Source organism: Melospiza georgiana, chromosome 8 (assembly GCF_028018845.1).
Source record: "Melospiza georgiana isolate bMelGeo1 chromosome 8, bMelGeo1.pri, whole genome shotgun sequence".
NCBI classification, from domain to species: domain Eukaryota; kingdom Metazoa; phylum Chordata; class Aves; order Passeriformes; family Passerellidae; genus Melospiza; species Melospiza georgiana.
In genome coordinates, this window is record NC_080437.1 from 881094 (window position 1) to 898688 (window position 17595).

Consider the following 17595-nt stretch of genomic DNA (forward strand, 5'->3'; position numbering starts at 1 on the left):
TGAAAGATGGCCTGAAACCCTTTCAGTTTCCTTCCTGTGAGTTCCAGGAGGGTTGTGTCCTGCAGAAGAAAGAAAAAGAGGGATGTGCTGGGCTCCAGGGAAAGGGGAGCTGCAGGCAGCTCCTTTGGTTACTCCAGAAATGCCTCTCTTGTGTACTTCTCAAACTCAATAGAGATGTGGATGAAAACAAAGCAAAGTGCTTGCTGGAAAAGGAAACAGCTGCCTCTCCAACTCCCAGCCACCCACAGCGTGTGATGGGCAGGACGTGTCACTCCCTTTGGAAACATGATGTATTCCTGAGAGGCAGCTCCAGAAGTGCCCAGGGCTGAGGAGCTTTGGGACAGAGCATCCCATAAACCAAGCAGCCTGCAAGAAAGCAAAGCACTCTGAAAAACAAAGCTATGGACTGCCAAAGACTGAGCCCTCTCAGGGAGGCCTTTGGGGCAGCAGGGGCAATTAGGAGGGATTTTTTTCCACTGTTTGTTTGTATCTATCTGCTGTCCCTTCATGGAAACTTTGGCCAGAAACAAATGCAACGATATGCAGAGAAAAAAGCAGAATGGCTTCAGGTGGGAAATTCTGGTCTCTTGGATGTTGGTTGGCTCCAATGAGCAAACAGTGAACACAAGGATGAACAATCTCTATCCTACTTTCCCCCTTCCTTGTTGTGTTTTTCTCTCTATTATAAATAGGAGCAAATGGGTCTGGTATGGTACTGCATAGATGACCTTCCTTGTCAGGTAAATATCCATAACCTTTCTTAATTTCTACACATTGTTATTCAGTTATTCACAAATCCCAAACACCTCCATTTCCCTGCTCTCCCAGGTGGGACGTACTCACAGCTCTGGGGAAAATACACTAACACTGAAATGCCAAAAACGGGCCAGCAGCAGGACCACTTTGTAAAACTCACTGCACAGCAAACAGCCTGTGAGGTGGTGTCCCACAGACCATCAGCTTTCTTCAGGAGGAAGAGGGCCCACCATGTCAGAAATAGGAGTGTGCCATGCCACTTTTACTCCTTGCTCCCACCTGCACCAGGGATCAGGCTAACCTGGGAGGCAGAGGGGAGCTGCAGGTTGGCTGGGGCAAGCAGAGCTGCCAGAGGGGGAGAAAGTCAATGGTTAAAATCCAGGAAGCCTTGAAGGAAGCCCTGCATGTGCCCACTGGCTCTTAGGCTGTTAGTAAATTGTCATAAACAAGAAACACAGCATCTCTGGAGGCTGAGTGGCCTGGAAGGAATTTGGGAAATATACTTGCACTGACACGGAAGATGGGGCAGCCCAAAGCTGGCTGCAGTGGCCGTGACTGTGACAGGGGAGTTGGGCTGGCCCTAGAGGAGGACAGTTTGGGGGTGCTAGAGGCTACAGGGAGCTGACTCACCTTCTCTCCAGATTGCCCCTTTAGTCCCTGGGTCAGTGGCAGCCGTCACAGCCACATGCAAGAGGGTGCAGGGAAGAGAGAGAGAGAGAGGAGAGAGACACAAACACAGGCGTCAGCGGCAAAGGCACGCTCTGCCCCCCACAACCCTGGCTATGGGGCTGGCACCAGCAGGGAGGCCTCACTCCTGCCCCAGTCCCCGTCCCCATCCTCACCACGGGATGCCTGAGCAAGGAGCAGCTCCACAATCCAGCACTCAGCCAGGCAGGGCACGGCCCCCTTTGCTCAGGGCAGCTGCCAGTGGCAAGCAGGGGTGCGTGTTAGGAAACCCGGGGTTAGCAAGCCCAGCTGGTGCACCAGGTGGCAGCAGGAGACACCCAGACAGGGGGATGCTGAACCAGAGCAGGGCTGGATAGGACTGCAGGTGAAATGGAAACACCTCCCCAGCATGTAGGTGGCTTGCAGGGCTGGTCACCCTGCTGAGAGCAGGGGAGCCCCTCAGGTGTGGGGCTCAGAGAGAGTAGTTTGGCTCAAACTGACAAGGATTATCCTGAAAGCCACCCCCAGATCCTGGGGGCTGGAAGAGAATGGCAAGGATAAGGCACAGAAAAGAGGGTTTGACTTACCGGCCGCCCAGGGATTCCCATCGCACCTTTGTCCCCCTGGCAATTAAAGCAAAAATCAGAGGGAATTGGTGACTGGTCAAAAGCAAGGTTATAAAACAGCACAACTGAACTAAGCCACAGCAGCAGCTTCACACCGTGGTGCAATTGTCCAGGGATTTTGAGAGGGAGAAAGTTGAAGAGTAAAATGCGTTTGCGTGTGCCTGAACCTGTCCTTAGAATGTGTGAGGCACCAGTTCATTTCCACATATGACAAACCCACTCATCTCACAACAGAAATTACATACAGCAATTTAGGCAGCAAAAGGAGGACAGGAGTCTCCAGTCAAACAAAGTACTATCCCTATTTCCAGCACCTCATAAAATCCAGGTCCTGGGAACTGGCTTCCTGCAGTGGCCAACTGTCACATTTTTCTCTTTCTTGACCAAAGTCATCTGGGTGTTAGCTATTTATTTATAGAGTTATCACTTTAAAACACAATTCTTTTAGACTTAAAAACACTGTCCTGTCCAGAAGCAAGAGAAAAATGTGAGAACACAAGCTGACACAGGAAAAAGCATGTCTGGAAGAAGACATATGAGCAGCTGTTTTCAGTGTCCTCTACCCCTCTGAGATACTTCCCAGTGCATTGTCAGCATGTGAGTGATCCTAACAGTGGTTTTGGGAATGACTTTGGGTCAGGTGACACTGGACAGAGCCTCGTAAACACATGGACATAGCACCAGTGACAATTTTCTTCACCCACTTACCTACAAGGCAGTTGGCTGCCTCTTACAGCTAAATTGTACTATGCAATTACCAAAAAAAAAAAAAAAAAAATTACCCCCTCTGCATTCCTGGTCACCAAAACTGAAGGCTGTGCAGATCTGGAAGATAGCAGCTCATTGCTAAAGGATCTTGATGATTATGGCTTCAGCAGTCATGTAGCTTTTACTCTATATTTTGCAAAAATGACGTGATAATAATCCCTCGGTTCTGTTTCCAGCGACGTTTGGGGTTTCCTTATGTAAAACAGAACGTTCCTGCCCCTGGCTGGCTGTGTCTGTAGACACAAACCTGGTTTTCTGGTTTCTGCAGCTGGAGACACCAGCCCCATCGGTGCCACCTCTCGATGCCTCCCCACACGTTCAGTGCCAGCGCGTGTGAACAGGATCTGAGATCTCTGGGAGGGGAAGGCACTTAGCTCTGTTTGTCCTTCTGGGTGTACACAAAGGCTGTGTATCCCAAACTCAAACATCATTGCTTGGGACCAAACCATTCCCTGGTGGAAGCTCAGTCATTTCCCTCTGCAGAGCTGGGGGGGCTGTTTGGTATGGGGGGGGCATTCCTTTCCAATGCAGCTTATGTTGTGATAAACTGAAGAGCCACGTACACTTTGCAAAAGCACCTCTTTCAGATGGATGAAACCCTGAACAGCTGCTTGATTTCAAGTTTTGTTGAGGATATATTATGGGAAACTGCTTTCTTCTACGGTTTTAGGTGGGTTCTCAGTCCTGCTGATATTTGCCTATCACTGTGCCAGCAGTGAGTGGAGCTCCTGGTGTCAGCATCTGGCACTTTGTGGCTGCTGGAAAACAAAATACTGAGCTTTCCTCTGCTTTTAGTCCCTTAAATGCTGCTTTCCTCCAGAGCCGAGCCCAGGCTGATTTCCCTGGTGGCTTTTGAGGTGAAAGCTGAATTTGCTCTTCTGTCTCTGCTGTGGCTGGTGCTGGAGCAGGAAGGGCCCAGGGTCGGGGCTGAGCTGTGTCAGGTCCCCTGTGAGTACCTGGAGTGGTACATGACGGCACCGTGTCTGGAATGTGGCTACAGCACAGGGGGAGCTCCCTCTAGGACAGCAAATAAATGCCAGATGTTTATAAGGAAAGGTTGCCTGTGACAGACAGCCAGGAAAGAGCACTTGGGGGTGGGTGATACCGTGTAGGTTGGTTATAAAGTCATGAAAAGCTGCCCGAAGCTCCCACATCAGAGTTAAAAGAGCATGAAAGGCAAGCAGCAGCCCCTGTCCTGAGCCAGGGGAGAGCCAGCAGCACAGTTTGCATTTCCTGCACTGGGAAACTGCCTCTTATGGCTCGTGCAGGCTCCAGGTGAGCCACAGCCCGGAGAGCAGGGAACCATCACCAGAAAATCACACTGCTGTAATTCCAAAGCTCCTTCCTCAGCCATGACTAACCCAGATGCAGATACTGTTATTATGGATTTTTGCATTTGTCTCAAGGTGACTTAGGCCTTCTAAATCCTACTGCAACGAGCAAATCCCATCAGTGAGAACACTGAACACTTTGCCTCTTCAACCAGACCCTCAAAGGCATCTCCAAAAGTAGTGTTTCCCACTCATAGGAGGGTTCACAAGGATCATGCTACCCTTTAAGTTTGGACCTACAAAGCTCCTGTGGTCTCTACTCTGTATGGGCCGTGTCCTGATCGCAATATCCTATTCTATGTCCCATTTTTTATGCAAGTCTACTTTCTACCACCTTAGGAATGCTGGGGGCCTCCTGACCAAAGTACTGTCAGACAGAAAGAATGAGGGGATGAAACACAAATAATGAAGTATTTACCAGGAGCTGTGGCCTTTCTGTGAGGCCCTGGAACAAAATACACTGAAACAGCAAAAGCCAGCCTCAAACTCCAAAAGGAGGGCTTGATAAAGACATGGAATCACATGGAAGTGTTTAGGAAACAGAATGGTTAAAAAAACTCTCCACAGCTCCTTGACCATCAGCTCTGATTGCTTCGGTTTCCTAATCTCCTGCTTGTGAAGTTCTCTCTCCTTTTGGCACGACTCTACCCACAGCTCTCCGCACGAGCTCTGAAGGTATCTGCAAGTCCACGGAGAACGAGCTAATTACAGGGCTTTGACTTTCTTCCTTAGTTTCCATCTGCTAAATATTATTTTTTCATGTATGGAATTGCTGCAGTTGCCACAGAAATGTTGCATGATCAGAAATGGGAGAGAAAATGTCCGTGAGAGGATCATTGGCTTCGGATGTGGTCCAGACAGCAAAAGGACTATTGCAGGATTTCATCACTTCCTTCCTTCACCCCTTTTAGTCCCAATCTCATCAAATATCTTACATGACTGCGGGTTGCCCTTGTCTTCACCAAAGCCCTCACCAACTTCAGGAATAAGGGTGGAAGTGTACATTGGGCAAGAGAAGAACATGAAGTTCCCTTTTGCTGCTCTGGTGGTGCTCATCCATTTCCCTGGCTCTTGTCCTTGCTGTCCTAGGCTGCAAGCAGGGCTCAGTGCATTTCTAACGAGTATTTCTGCCCATCTCCACACCCAAGCCAACACCTGCACTGGGAGCTAAGCCCTGCCACACAGTGTGTTGTCTCTTCTGCAAGCTGGGAAACAAAAATGGGAGAGAGATGTGGGGTGGTCATTGCTTTGGGGTCACTATCCAGAACAGTGTATATGACAACCAGCCAGGAAGGAGCTCAGGTTGCTGCTCATAAAACCATTTCCATTTCAATCAGGAGAAATACACAGGGGTGGGGGAATACTTCCTATGGTGACATGTAGAACTCACTTGGCTTTCCAGAGGTGAACTTTTGCTCACAGTGACTGAGCAAAAGAGCACAGTGATTTCACCTGCCAGCTGATCAGAAACCCAAGAGGTCCTGAATGAGATGAGGGTCTTTACTAGTCCAAGACAAATTCCACTTTGGCTGAGAGCACTCAGTCTGCCCAGCTTCCTCTTGTTATTTCCATTGGCTGTAGCATTCTCACAGCCTGTCCTAGAAGTCTGCTTGCAGAGACAGGTTCAGGGGTCGCAGTAAGCCAGGATACAGTAGCATATAATGTCAGCACTCCTCTGGTGGTCCCCTGTGCTTCTGCCAGGCTTCAATCTCTCATTACAATATTAGGTTTCCACCCTTATTGCTGCAGAGGAAGCCTGGAGTGTGTGTCTTCCTCACCCCACAAAGGCACTGACTGCTCTCTAGAAGACATCTGTGTTGATCTGGTGATTTCTCTCTAATTTCTCACAGCAACAACAGAAATGCCAACACCACTGCCAATTTTGTGCCCACCTCAATTCTTTAGTGCCAACGTATGGGCTGCCCAGGCTGGATGGCAGGGACTGCCATTGAGGGACTCCAGTTTGGAGCTGCCTGCAGGGGCGTGCTCTGGTCCCAAAAAGCCACAGCTAATGCTGGAACAGCCAGCCCTGAGAGCCCCTGGGATGAGCTATCGCTGAGGTTTTGTGTGGATCAGCCCTTCCAGCTGTGAAATGCTTTCAGACCTTTTGGCCTAGAAGGTGCAACTTTTTGGAAGACTGCTGTCATTAAATAGGTCTGCGCTCGTATATCTGTGGGAGTTGAGTCTATAGCATTTCAGCCTGATGAAAGGGCAAAGAAAATAGGCTGTGCAGCAACTACCACTCAGGACGTCATCTGCAAACTGTTTAAGACATTTTTGCGTGAACAGACAAAAGATGACTACCGTATGTGTAACTTCTCATGTTCCTCCACAGAAACCCTGAATAGTCCCTCTATTGTACAGGAATATAAACCATTTCCTCTGGAAGGACCCTGCTATGAGACAATGCAGCGTTTCTTTATAATCCTGAGAGATATCAATACATGGCTTCAGTCCTTGTGCTGCTGCTTCTGGTTCACTGTGGGTCTGGTAATAGCTGCAAGAAAATTTCTGCAATAACCTAGCTATTTTCCTGAAGCCTAAATTGTCTGTGCTGAGGTTTTACATTAGCTAACATTTGAAAAGGAAGCTGTCAACACAATTTTTCCTCTGAAATTGATCGTTGCGCAGCTACACTTGAAGGCCCAGCAGCTCAGCCAGCCCGGGTGAGTAGCAGGGAACAAGTCCCTGCAGCTCAGCTCAGCTCAGCTCCTGCCATGTGTTTGTGATCTGTCTTTCCCTTTTCTGCAAGCCCATCTCGCTCAGCACGTGGCATCCCGCGCATGTGAGGCGCACACAGCCGGTTCCCCCAGGGGCCAGCTGCTAACACACAGACCCCTGCACCACGTGCATCTGCCCTGTCCCTGTCCCTGTCCCTGCTGAGCCACAGCCAGCAGCAATCCCACCCCAACCCAGTCCTGAGCTCCCCCAGTACTTGCTGCTTGGGATATGCCAGGGCTGCAAAGGTGGCTGCCACACCACAGACAGCAGGCTGCAAGCTCATGATGCCCCCAGACTCCATGTCAAAGCTTCTAAAACCACAGAAGTTTGGTACTTACAGGTGGACCTGGAAGAGAGAAGAAAAATAAGCAATAATTAATTTTTTAATGTAATAAATCCTCACAAGAAGAGCTAGAAAAAAACATTGCACCATCTTTTGGGCTTTGTCCTCAGGCTGCTCCCATTTGCTGATGCACTTTCACCAGCTCCCTGCTTGTTCATTAAGGTATCCCCACAATAACCACCACGAGTGCAGGGCAGCCTCTGACAGCCCTGTCAGAGCCCTGTCTTGAGAAGGCCATGCAAGTCAGGCTCTTGACACTGTCCAGCTCAGTTTTGGTCCTCCAGCACACATGAGAGAGGGGAACCTGTTATTTATATGATTCCTCCTCACATGCTGCCCACCCATGGGGGCTGAGAAAGCTGAAATTGAGGAGGCAAGAGCCCCTTTGCTGCTACAATTCCGACCCATTTCTCACCAGAACTGGTGATCTTGTGAAGGTGTGAAATGATTAATGAGGAAACTGCAGCTATTAAAGATATCAGGTACCTTTTCTCTTTAATACAAGCAAATTTTCCCCTTTTGCCTCTCATCCCCTCAAAGCCAACCTGCCCTCTCAGAAGAAATTCCCTCAAATCCTTTGGGTTTCTTTTACTTTGGAAATCTTTTTTGGAACCTGCCAGTGTGGAGCACTGCATACAGAATGGTTGTACAATATACATCAGGGCTTAAACAGCACATTTCTTTCATCAGCTCCCAGAAAATTCCTCAAAATCCTGACAGATATTGTGTGTGTGCGGAAAGAAACCCCCGGACTCACCATTTTGTGGTTTCCTCTCTGTGGGAGAAGCAAGACACACCATACAACTGTCAGGGGTTTCTACATTTTCCGTACTTTATGGAGGTTGTGTTTTCTCCGTCTTTCCCTCGCACAGAGTGCCAAGAAGCGAGGCTGAGCAGTAAAGCAGGCGAGCTGACAGATAGCAGCAGCCTCCTCCGTGCACGGCAGGCGGGTGTCACCGCCAGCACCTGCACAACAGCCCTCATCCTGGAAATGCCCCTGCCTCAAAGGCCACTAAAGAAACTTGCATGAGCAAACACTTTCCACGTTGGAAATCTCTCACTCGGTGTGGCTCTCTCATACCAGGTTTGGTGACCTGAAACTGCCCTGTCAGATGCCACTGTTAGACACGGCTTTCATTGTAGTTCATCAGAAGAGGTTACCTCTAGATAAAGTAACTTTTGGTTAAAATACAAAGAATAACAACCACCTCCATGATGGCTGACAGAGCTAAAGTCAACACTCCACAACTCAAAACAACTCCAATCAAATTTAGGACAGGAGCTCAGGGGCAATCCAGATTTGGCTGGCCTGGTGCTCATGCTGAGGTCGCTGTCCCACTTGCTACACCAAGCCTAAACAACAAAAGGGTTTCTGATCAGACAGCTCATTTAGGAGGGCAAGGTCACACTGATGCTGGAATCCTAATTTATGCCAGACTGGGAGAAAAGAAAGGAAAAATAAAAGAGAGAGTTTTCTGAGTCTGGCTTGGATCACAATAAAGTTCTGTGAGAGAACTGTTTTGGAGAGATTTTGTTTCAGACTGAGTGCCCTGACACAAGGTCAATGCTTATAGCTTGCCAATACACGGACTTTATTTCCATTAGCAACACTTCAGGCCCTTAATAACCCACCTACCTGTCTGCATGCACTTGGGGCTCTCATGGATGGCATGAACCAAACTGCTGAGCTGATATTAAAAGAAAAACTTAAGGACATGCAAACCCTGAGCCATGCCTGTCCTTCCAGCAGAAGCATAACCAGCCAGCAGCACAGCCTGTAATGGCATTGCCATACCACTGAGAGCAAACACAAGCTCTTGTTTGCTGCAGAAGCTCCCTCCACAGAGCAGAGTAAATCAGCAATGCCAGAGCTCTGGGCCACACACCCCACACAGATCAAAGGCAGGAGGAACAGCGGAGGCCCATCTCTGCTATGTGCCCCCTGTAAAATTAATGGTTATGTGAAGGGGACTGCACAGGCTTGTGTAAACACTCATCAGTGAGCTGCAGGGACACAGCCTTGGCTGCAATAAGTCAATGGGGAGACACCGTCCAGGGACTGGGCTTCAAATGCCGGGATCGTCCGTGTGACCCAGGAGAAAGCAAAGCCCTCAGACAGAGTCATTTCCAAAAGCAACATCATCTTGCATGGGCTGGAGGAGGAGAAGGAGGAGGAGGAGGAGGAGGAGGAAAGATGTCCCAAAGACAGCAGGAAGGGAGGAGGTGCTGCTGGATTAGCTGTTGCAAAGCATAGGGGGTTTTACGAAGCAGACTAAAGCTTCATCAAAATGCTTTGGTCGTATTCTGTCACAGTGATAAATGACAAGGCGGAGCAGAGGTTCTCAAGTGGCTCAGTCCTTAATACAAGTAGTAAATTAATGCATATTAGAGGAAAGAGTGGATGGATAAAAGTGGATGGAGATGCTTGAGCCTCTACTCTCAACAACTCCAACATCAGCAGTGCAGTGAGCTCAGTCCTGGCCAAAGCTCTGGCAGAGCTGCTCTGTCCCAGGCAGGCACGCTGACAACCCAGCAAGCCAAGGGAACAAACCCACAAGTTGACCAGGCTGCGTGGGACCCTTTACAGAAGCCATTTGAACTGCAACAGAGTCACCACACCACCACTGCACGTGGTCCCTGTGTCACACATCTCTTGCAGGCCCAGCCAGTTTGGGGCAACCGTGTGCAACCAGGCCCGCTCGCCCCCACGTGGGCCAGCTCTTGGTGGTGAACTCCAAAGAGCTGCAGAAACAAAGTACAACAAACTGCGAGGGCTGTTTACGCAGCTGCAGGGCTGCTGGAGCAGCAGGGGATGCAGGAGGGGACGGGGAAAGCGTGTCAGGAGTGGGCGAGTGGGAGGAAGCAGTGGTCCCCTGCAAAGAGGAGACCTCCAGAGCACCTTTGAAACGGAACATTGAGAAAACAAAGAGTTCTTGTGGGGGTACCCAAGGTCCCTCCAGACATATGGCCTCTGGAAATTAGCACCATCTGCACTGTCCCTTCTCAGCTGCTCTGGTTTTTAGAAAGAAAACTTCCTAAAGACGCTCTGCCTTTCCATAGCCCAAGTGAGCAAATCAGCAGGCACCTAACAGAAACACACAGAAACACCACACCTGTGGTGAGCTGCAAGGCCATGTCACAGAGATCAATCACTTGATCTTCCCCATGTTCAACCAGCAACTGATCACAACAGAGCTGCAATGGTTCCTTTCCTCTCAGCCACTATCAGAGATAAAATGCCACCCTCCATGCTGTAGCCCTGCTGGCCTCAGAAAAGGAGAGGCTTCGTTTTGTAGGCCAGTCAAATTTATCCTAACCTGGAAAGTCTCGTGTTCCAGACTACCAAATGCTAAAAGCTGGACGTAGAGGAGCAGGTTTGGTGAGAAGCCTTCTGCTGATGACAGAGATATTCTCCAGCTTGAGACAGCAGTGTTCTCTGGACAGAGAGGATCATTGAAATGATCCCATCCACTTACGGGCATTTCCTGACGTCTGGAAAAGTGTCCATTCTCAAACGGTTCCCAAATGCTGTTGCTTATTTTTTCCCTCTAATTTCTTGGATTCAGGCAGCACAGTGTCTGCAATGTGTCTATCTTCCAGCCTGCTCCAAGAGCTCACATACAAGGGGTTTGTTTTTTTTCCCTCCTGTATAGCATACATGAGAAAAGGAGGAGAAGGAGGGAACACGAAGACATTACTGCTGGTTACTTGGGTCGTCCTCACTACACACTCTGGCAGCAGCAAAGATGTAAACATGTAATCCATCCCTGTGAGGAAATCCAGCCATTTCACAGACCCAGAAGCCAGCCTTAGGGAGTTAGGGAGATACAGTTACTTCCTGACATTCGGGGCTATGTTAATTGATAACAAGATAGCTGTGGCCAGGCAATTAGTTATGAAATGCTGATTGAAACGCCAGCAGCCTGAGCATGACCCTACCCAGGGTGGCACGAAGCCCCTCATTCATGGCTCCATGGACATTCAGTGCAGACTGACCCCATTTCAGAGCAGGCACACCCCAGCTGGGTGCATGGAGCACAAACAATGGGTTTGGCCTATTTTAAACACAGACCATGCTGCAGTTTTCTCACAACAGATCCAGAGTGCTCATATTCTTCTATTCTTCCCTACCTCCATCAGGGGACAAGTTATACAAGTGGAAGCAGAGGGAACATTAACTCAGAGAACTTCAAAAGAAAAGGCAAAAAATGCCATGTGCCTTGCTATAATTCATTATTATTACCTGTAGGTAGAATTAAAGACAAAAAAATATTGAAAATAATAAGAAAAAATTTAAAAACTGACTACCCAAAGAACAACCTCCAGTAATTTTGCTTCAGGTTTTGTCAGCAGCGGCAGACAATCCGTGTGGATAACTCACTCCAGAGAGCAGAAGGCCCTTGCAAAAGCCAGGCTCCTCCATCCCTAAAGCATTCCCTTCTAGCCTACACCCTTGCAGAGTGGCAAGAGGTTCTTCAAAGGATTGCAGAAATGCTGGACAGTGAAAGGACCATCGGGATTTCACTGCCAAAAAATCTGACCAACGCTAAGCCGAGGCACCAGGTCATGCCAGTCATTCAAGCTGGCCCCCAAAATCAAACCCATGACATCACTGGGAGTCTGCAGTTAATAGCAGCAGCTGTTGAGGATAAAAGTCACTGCTCAGGCACTCTGAGCATCCCAGCATCACCACCACCAGCCCAAGCCAAGCAGAACGCCACAAGCACAGCACCAAAAAAAGTCCAAAGGATGCTGCTATGACCAAGGTAGACATCAAGGTGAATCCTCACAGAAAAATTAACATGATTAAGCATTAGTCTCAAAAATAAAAGAGGGTGTCTGATAGTGGAGTTTAATCACAGATCCCAAGTGCATCTCCAAACATCTCTGCTTGTTTCAAAACAAGGACAACAGGAGCCAGTCAGCCTCCAGAGCCAAAAGAATCTAATGAGGGTAAGTGGGGCCTTCGGCACAACCACAGCCAGCCCGTTAGGCAAATTAAAGTGCTCAACAATAGACAAGCAAAAAATATTCTGACAAACATTTGGGAGACCCCCTTGCAAAAACAAAGGGCAGGAAAGGGTCAAGAGCAGATGGCCCACACAATGCTGGCTGCACCCAGGACAAAGAGAGCACCTCTGGCACTGCCAGGGGAGAGATGGTGGGATGGCCAACGCTGGGCAGCACAATGCTCCTTTTGGGCAGGCATCCACGGGTCAGCAAGCTCCTCCCAAGCAGCAAACAATCACATTTGTCCCTGCCATGCTGAAGCACTTAGCACCACAGAAAGCAGAGAAATCCGGGCTGGGAAGGACTCCCGGGGTCAGCTCACCCAGTGGGTTTCATACTTGGAGGCCCCCCCAAGGTTTCCCAGTAGTGGTGCAGACCCCTGGATGGTAAATGGAAACCTTATGGTGGCAGGCTCATTGCACTCCAGCACCTTCTGCCAGAGAGCCCCCAGGCTCCAGCAAGCCACCAGCCCAAAACCGCTGCTCTCGACTGTCCCCCTTTCTCTTCCCCTTCTGCCTCCCCTGAGCAAACCAAACAGACATTAAAGGATTCCTGTGAAATGAGAGTGACACGAAACTGAGGAGGGAACAGCTTCAAAGCAACCAAAGGAATAAGAAGTCTGTACCTAGCCCATTTGGGCAAATATTTCTCTAACCTGCTGCTGTCCTCTGGGGATAGCGACACCACATGCTTCCCTAGTGATCCAGTCCAGGCAATACCCAAGCCCTGATTCATAAGGCCATATTTATTATCTTTCTTAGAGACTACCCAAAATTTCCAGTGTTGTTGTTTAAGTCAGTCAATGACCTCTGATGCACAGCAAATTCAAAGAAGAGACTTTTTTATTTCTCTCCTTTTTGCGGTTACCTCATGTATTTGATGTCTGCAGTCCCGTTCCTCAGTCTTCTCTTCTCTTTAGACTAAACAAAACCTAATTCTTCCAGTCTCTCCACAGAGGCCATGTTTTCTGGACCTCTGGTTGCCCTCGTTGCTCCCCCTCCGTGGCTTTGTTGCCTCTTGAAATGTAACTCTCAAACAGCAACCGCCTCTCCAGCTCAGCGCATGAGTCAATGGCAGGTGACTTGGTGAAGGCACAAGACATGGTGTCTATTTACCTTATCCACAGGGTCTTACTCACAGAGGGAAAATGAGTTCCTCCCTGTCACCACCTCTGCCTTGCCCTTATGTTCTGACATGTCACTTGTTCTCCGTGAGCCTCGAGGGCTCTCTTCTTTAAGAAGCTGATGTCCTCACTGTGGGGTGCGACTGGCACTCATGTTCCAGTGAGGAGGAAGGTCTCTGCTCACTCACTTCAGCCGAATTTCCCTGGTGTCCTTGACAGTCCCACCCCACCCTAGGCTCTCAGATTTTCATCCTGCACACCCATTCATTTTAAATCCTTTCAGCTTCACTTTCCTCCTATCTTGAATTTCACCTTGCTGAGGACTTCCCGATTTTCTTTAGCTGATCTCTTCCTGTGGCTCCTTTGCACCGGGACAACTTCAACAGTTTCTCTGTCAGGCTGCTGAGTTTTCTCAGCTTCTTCCCCAGCTCCTGCTCTCCAGGGGCACTACCCCACCAATTCCCCAGCTTCTTCTGGCGTTTTTGAAATCCACCTCAAACACCTGAGCACAGAAGCACCTCCCAACTCTTAGTCTGAAGATGCACATGCCAATTCAATAAGGTACCAAAATTCTATCCTTTGCCAGATGTTCGGTAATCTCTGGAACTCCCACCCTACGTCCCCTAACACGTCCTCTTCCATGCCAGGAATAAGAAGGTGGCATCCGAGAGCTCTGGAGAGATCCAATCCAGTTTGAAAGTCACAGCTGGTTGTTCAAGAGGAATCTCTGGTTTCTGCACTGAGGAGCTGACTTCTTTAGCACTCAGCCAGGCCCTGCACAAGCCCTATTCCTCTGAGAGTTGCAGAATTAGGAAGGAACCACAAGGAAAAAATGGCCAAAGTAAATCATGGCTGGGCAAGGCAAAAACCAAAATCCATGGCATTTTTACTTCCTGCTGAAAATTACAATCTCCCTCATAATGTGGTTGTCTGGGAAAAGTAGAAAGTTGGACCTTACTACAGCTAATAATTATTTGAATGAATTCCCTGCTCGTGCACTTCAAATGCAAACTGCACACTTTATTCATTTGACAAATTGCATAATTAATTTTAATCCTATATAATTTTTGCAATTAGCAGCTGATTTTAATAACTAGCGCACTGTTACTTTTTTCTCCCCCTTAAGTTTTGTTATTCTTCTCTCTTTTCCATCTGCTAACTCTTTTCTTCTTCCTTCCTCCTTCCAAAATACTTCGCAACTTTTATAACAGCAAATTCTGTCACCTACCCAGGGACGAACAAAAGACCATTGTGTTCAATTTATCTTTTAATAGACTCCTTCCTCAAATACCTCACGGACTGCCAGTACTCCCTTCCAGACCCTGTCTCACACCCTTTTGAGTTATGAAAATGTTTGGGAGGGTCTTTCCTTTAGCCCAGACATTTTTCCACCCCAGATGATTGATAGCTCCCAGTTACCACTAATTACCCTATCAGCAGTTGGACACGAGCCTAGCCACAGTGCTCTTCCTCCAGAGGCCAGCAATGCATCCCTGCCACTAGTTATCCTCTTCTTCAAGGATGGAACAAACTGACTAATTAGAGACACCATAAATTCTTCCTTCAGGCTCTTCCTGATGCGTCGCCTTGTTTCCAAACAGAGCATGTGGAGGAGAGTGGGGCCGATGCTAGTCCTTTCAAAAGGAAAAATGTGATGGGGTTTACGAGCCTAAGTGGGTTTGTTCAGCGTGTTTTATGGAGCAGAAGAGGAGAGTGTTCATTCAGCCAACTCTAGCTGGTGCTCTTTAGCACATCCCAAGCTGGAGAGGTTGGCTTGGCTCCCCCATGCCCAGCGGGAGCCAGGCTGGGGCAGCATGCACATATGGAGACAACCTGCCCTGGCTTACAGGGATAAAGGACTCGGGCTGGCCTTACCTAGAATGAACTGTGCGTGCAGATCCCTCCCCTGCTGCCTCCAGTGCCAGCAGCAGATGCACAGCACACACTGTGGAGAGAGCCATCCAAGCAGAAAGGCAAAGAAGGAACCCCTGCTGCTTCCCGCCGAGCGTGGGCTGGAAGGCACCTGTGTGCTCCCATCCTCCCAACGTGGCAAATTTGACTCAGTTAAGTTTGCTGAATTCTGTCAGGACCTCCATCTTGTTTGAGAGGGCAAGATGTTTTCTTATTTAGGCATACAGGTGGTTATTTTTTAAGGTAGTGAGAGATGCCATTATAATCTCAAAAAGAAAAGAGAACACAAAGAAAATGGACAAGAGATACTTTCCCTTCTCCCCAGAGCAGAGAAAAAATTACTTGGAGGAAAACCAAGCAAGTTTAGACATCAGTTACTCTGAAGCTCTTCCTGCCAGACAAAAGGAAAGACCCTGAGGGCACGAGGGCAAAAGGGCATTACATTCAGAGAGAAGTTTCTCCAAAGTACATGGGCTGTGTGGTACACCTGGTAAAAAAAAAAGGTTGAGGCTCCTCAGCCACTGCTAAAGAGGCAAATTCTATCAAAACAGGAAACCCTCACTGTTCTAGAAAAGAAGAGAGCAAAGAGGAGGAACGAGAACGAAGGTCTGCAACAGCTTGCTGCATGGGAAAGGCACGTAGAAAAACCCATGTGGAGGAGGGAGGGATGCTGAATGCATGCCAAACCACACGGCACATGCCCCACGCCAGCCCTCCAGCCAAAGTCACATTTTTGTAGCTTCCCTTCCTAAAGGGCCTGAGAGCCACTGTCCCAGCAAACTCCAGGACCCTGCCTATTAAGATACAGCTTAGTGCAATAGCAGAGGATGGGGATCTATCCAGGATGGCTTTAGAATTCAGACACAGAAATATTCACAACCACACCTGACAAGCCCCATCTCCACCTGCTTCCCCAGAAAATAAGCATTTTCCATCAGCACTCAGGTCATCCATAACCAAGAGATCACCACACACATGAATTGGGGGCAAACCAATCAACACAAGGCTACACCTTTCAGAAAAACACACACTTATTTTCCCCTCTCCTCTCCTGTGTTTAAACCCAGATGAAATCACACTGCACAGGGAGGCTCACAATAACACCCTTGTTCCCTGGGTTTCAGAGGGGTCAGAGGCAGGTACACTGCTCCCTGTTGAGCAGAGGGCTGACCCGGGGCTCCCTCACTGTGGCCAGGGCAGTGCCACAGACCTGTAAGCTCTGTGGGTGCTTTTGGGGTTTCAACTCCTCTGCCATGTGTGTGGCACTTGTATGTCTGAGAGCCTAATGGGAAGTTAATCTGTAGGCAAGGACTGCCATTTTGGGAGACATAACTACTGCCTCTTTGCTGCCAAAATTGCTCTAATAAGGAGCTAATATTTAAAACCTAAACAAAAAAAGGATTAAAAAACATCCTAGCCCATTGTGTTCTTCAGCTCCGTTAGGGACGAGGCCAACACACAACTCCCAGCAGCTGCTGTTGCCTCCAGCAACATCTCCTCCCTGGGACAGCAGCAGCAGATGACAGAGGAGAAGGACAAGAAAAGAGCAGCCACCAGGATCTGGCTGCATCCACCCAGTGCCACATTCCAGCACCAGGTTCAGCCTCTGGAGGAGCCCTCCCCAGAGGTCCTCTACCTGCTGCTCCTGAGCTGCCCAGCAAGGGTAGCCTGGCGTGGATGGGACAGCTGGGTGGTCCCCAGCGAGGCGGACACGCTGCCCGGAGCAACACCAAATCATAATAAACAAGTCCCTCACAGCACAAAGCTCTGTCAGTTCAGATTCCAGTTCAGCTGATATAATCTTCATTTTCTCTTTGAAAGAAAGGAAAAAAAGAAAAGCAGAAAGCAGGAAAACAGACATCCTAAGGGAGAGGAGTGAGGCAAGCGATGGATTGATACTGCCCGTGTGAGCCTCAGCCCCCCATGTGCTGTTAATCAGCTGCCCCCCCGGGGAATACACTGATTTAATTACTGCCTGCTTGCACAGCCCGGCTGCAATGCTGCTCACCCAAGACATTGCACGAGGAAGAAACAGGCACTGAGCCTCAGCAGCCAGCTAGAGCAGGATGGGCAAGCAGAACAGGAATCATCTCAGCTCTGGTTTGGGGAGAGAAGGGTTGAATTGGTCCAGGGAACCCATGCAAGCGGGCTGCCACCCAATCCATTATGTGCAAGAGGTAGACACCACGGAAGGGCACAGCACTGCCCCAGCAGAGCCCTGGGCACTGCAGAGGGCATGGATGCATCAGGCTGTCACCTTCCTCCTATCTGATACACAGCCTTGTTTTGAGGGGAAAACCAAAGACACACAGCTGGCAACAAGGGGGTTTCCAGACTGGT

At 49.0% G+C, this 17595-nt stretch overlaps 1 protein-coding gene across 1 annotated transcript in view; it reads right to left on the bottom strand.

Moving 5' to 3' along the window:
* Window positions 1–17595, bottom strand: part of COL13A1 (collagen type XIII alpha 1 chain) — an 83624-nt gene that overhangs the window by 49866 nt on the left and 16163 nt on the right. Inside the window, exons 3-6 of the mRNA XM_058029146.1 lie at window positions 7207–7214; window positions 4566–4592; window positions 2010–2045; window positions 1387–1413 (exon numbers count right to left, since the gene is read on the bottom strand). Of these exons, the coding sequence (XP_057885129.1) occupies window positions 1387–1413; window positions 2010–2045; window positions 4566–4592; window positions 7207–7214 (98 nt within the window). The remainder of the gene's footprint in view (window positions 1–1386; window positions 1414–2009; window positions 2046–4565; window positions 4593–7206; window positions 7215–17595) is intronic.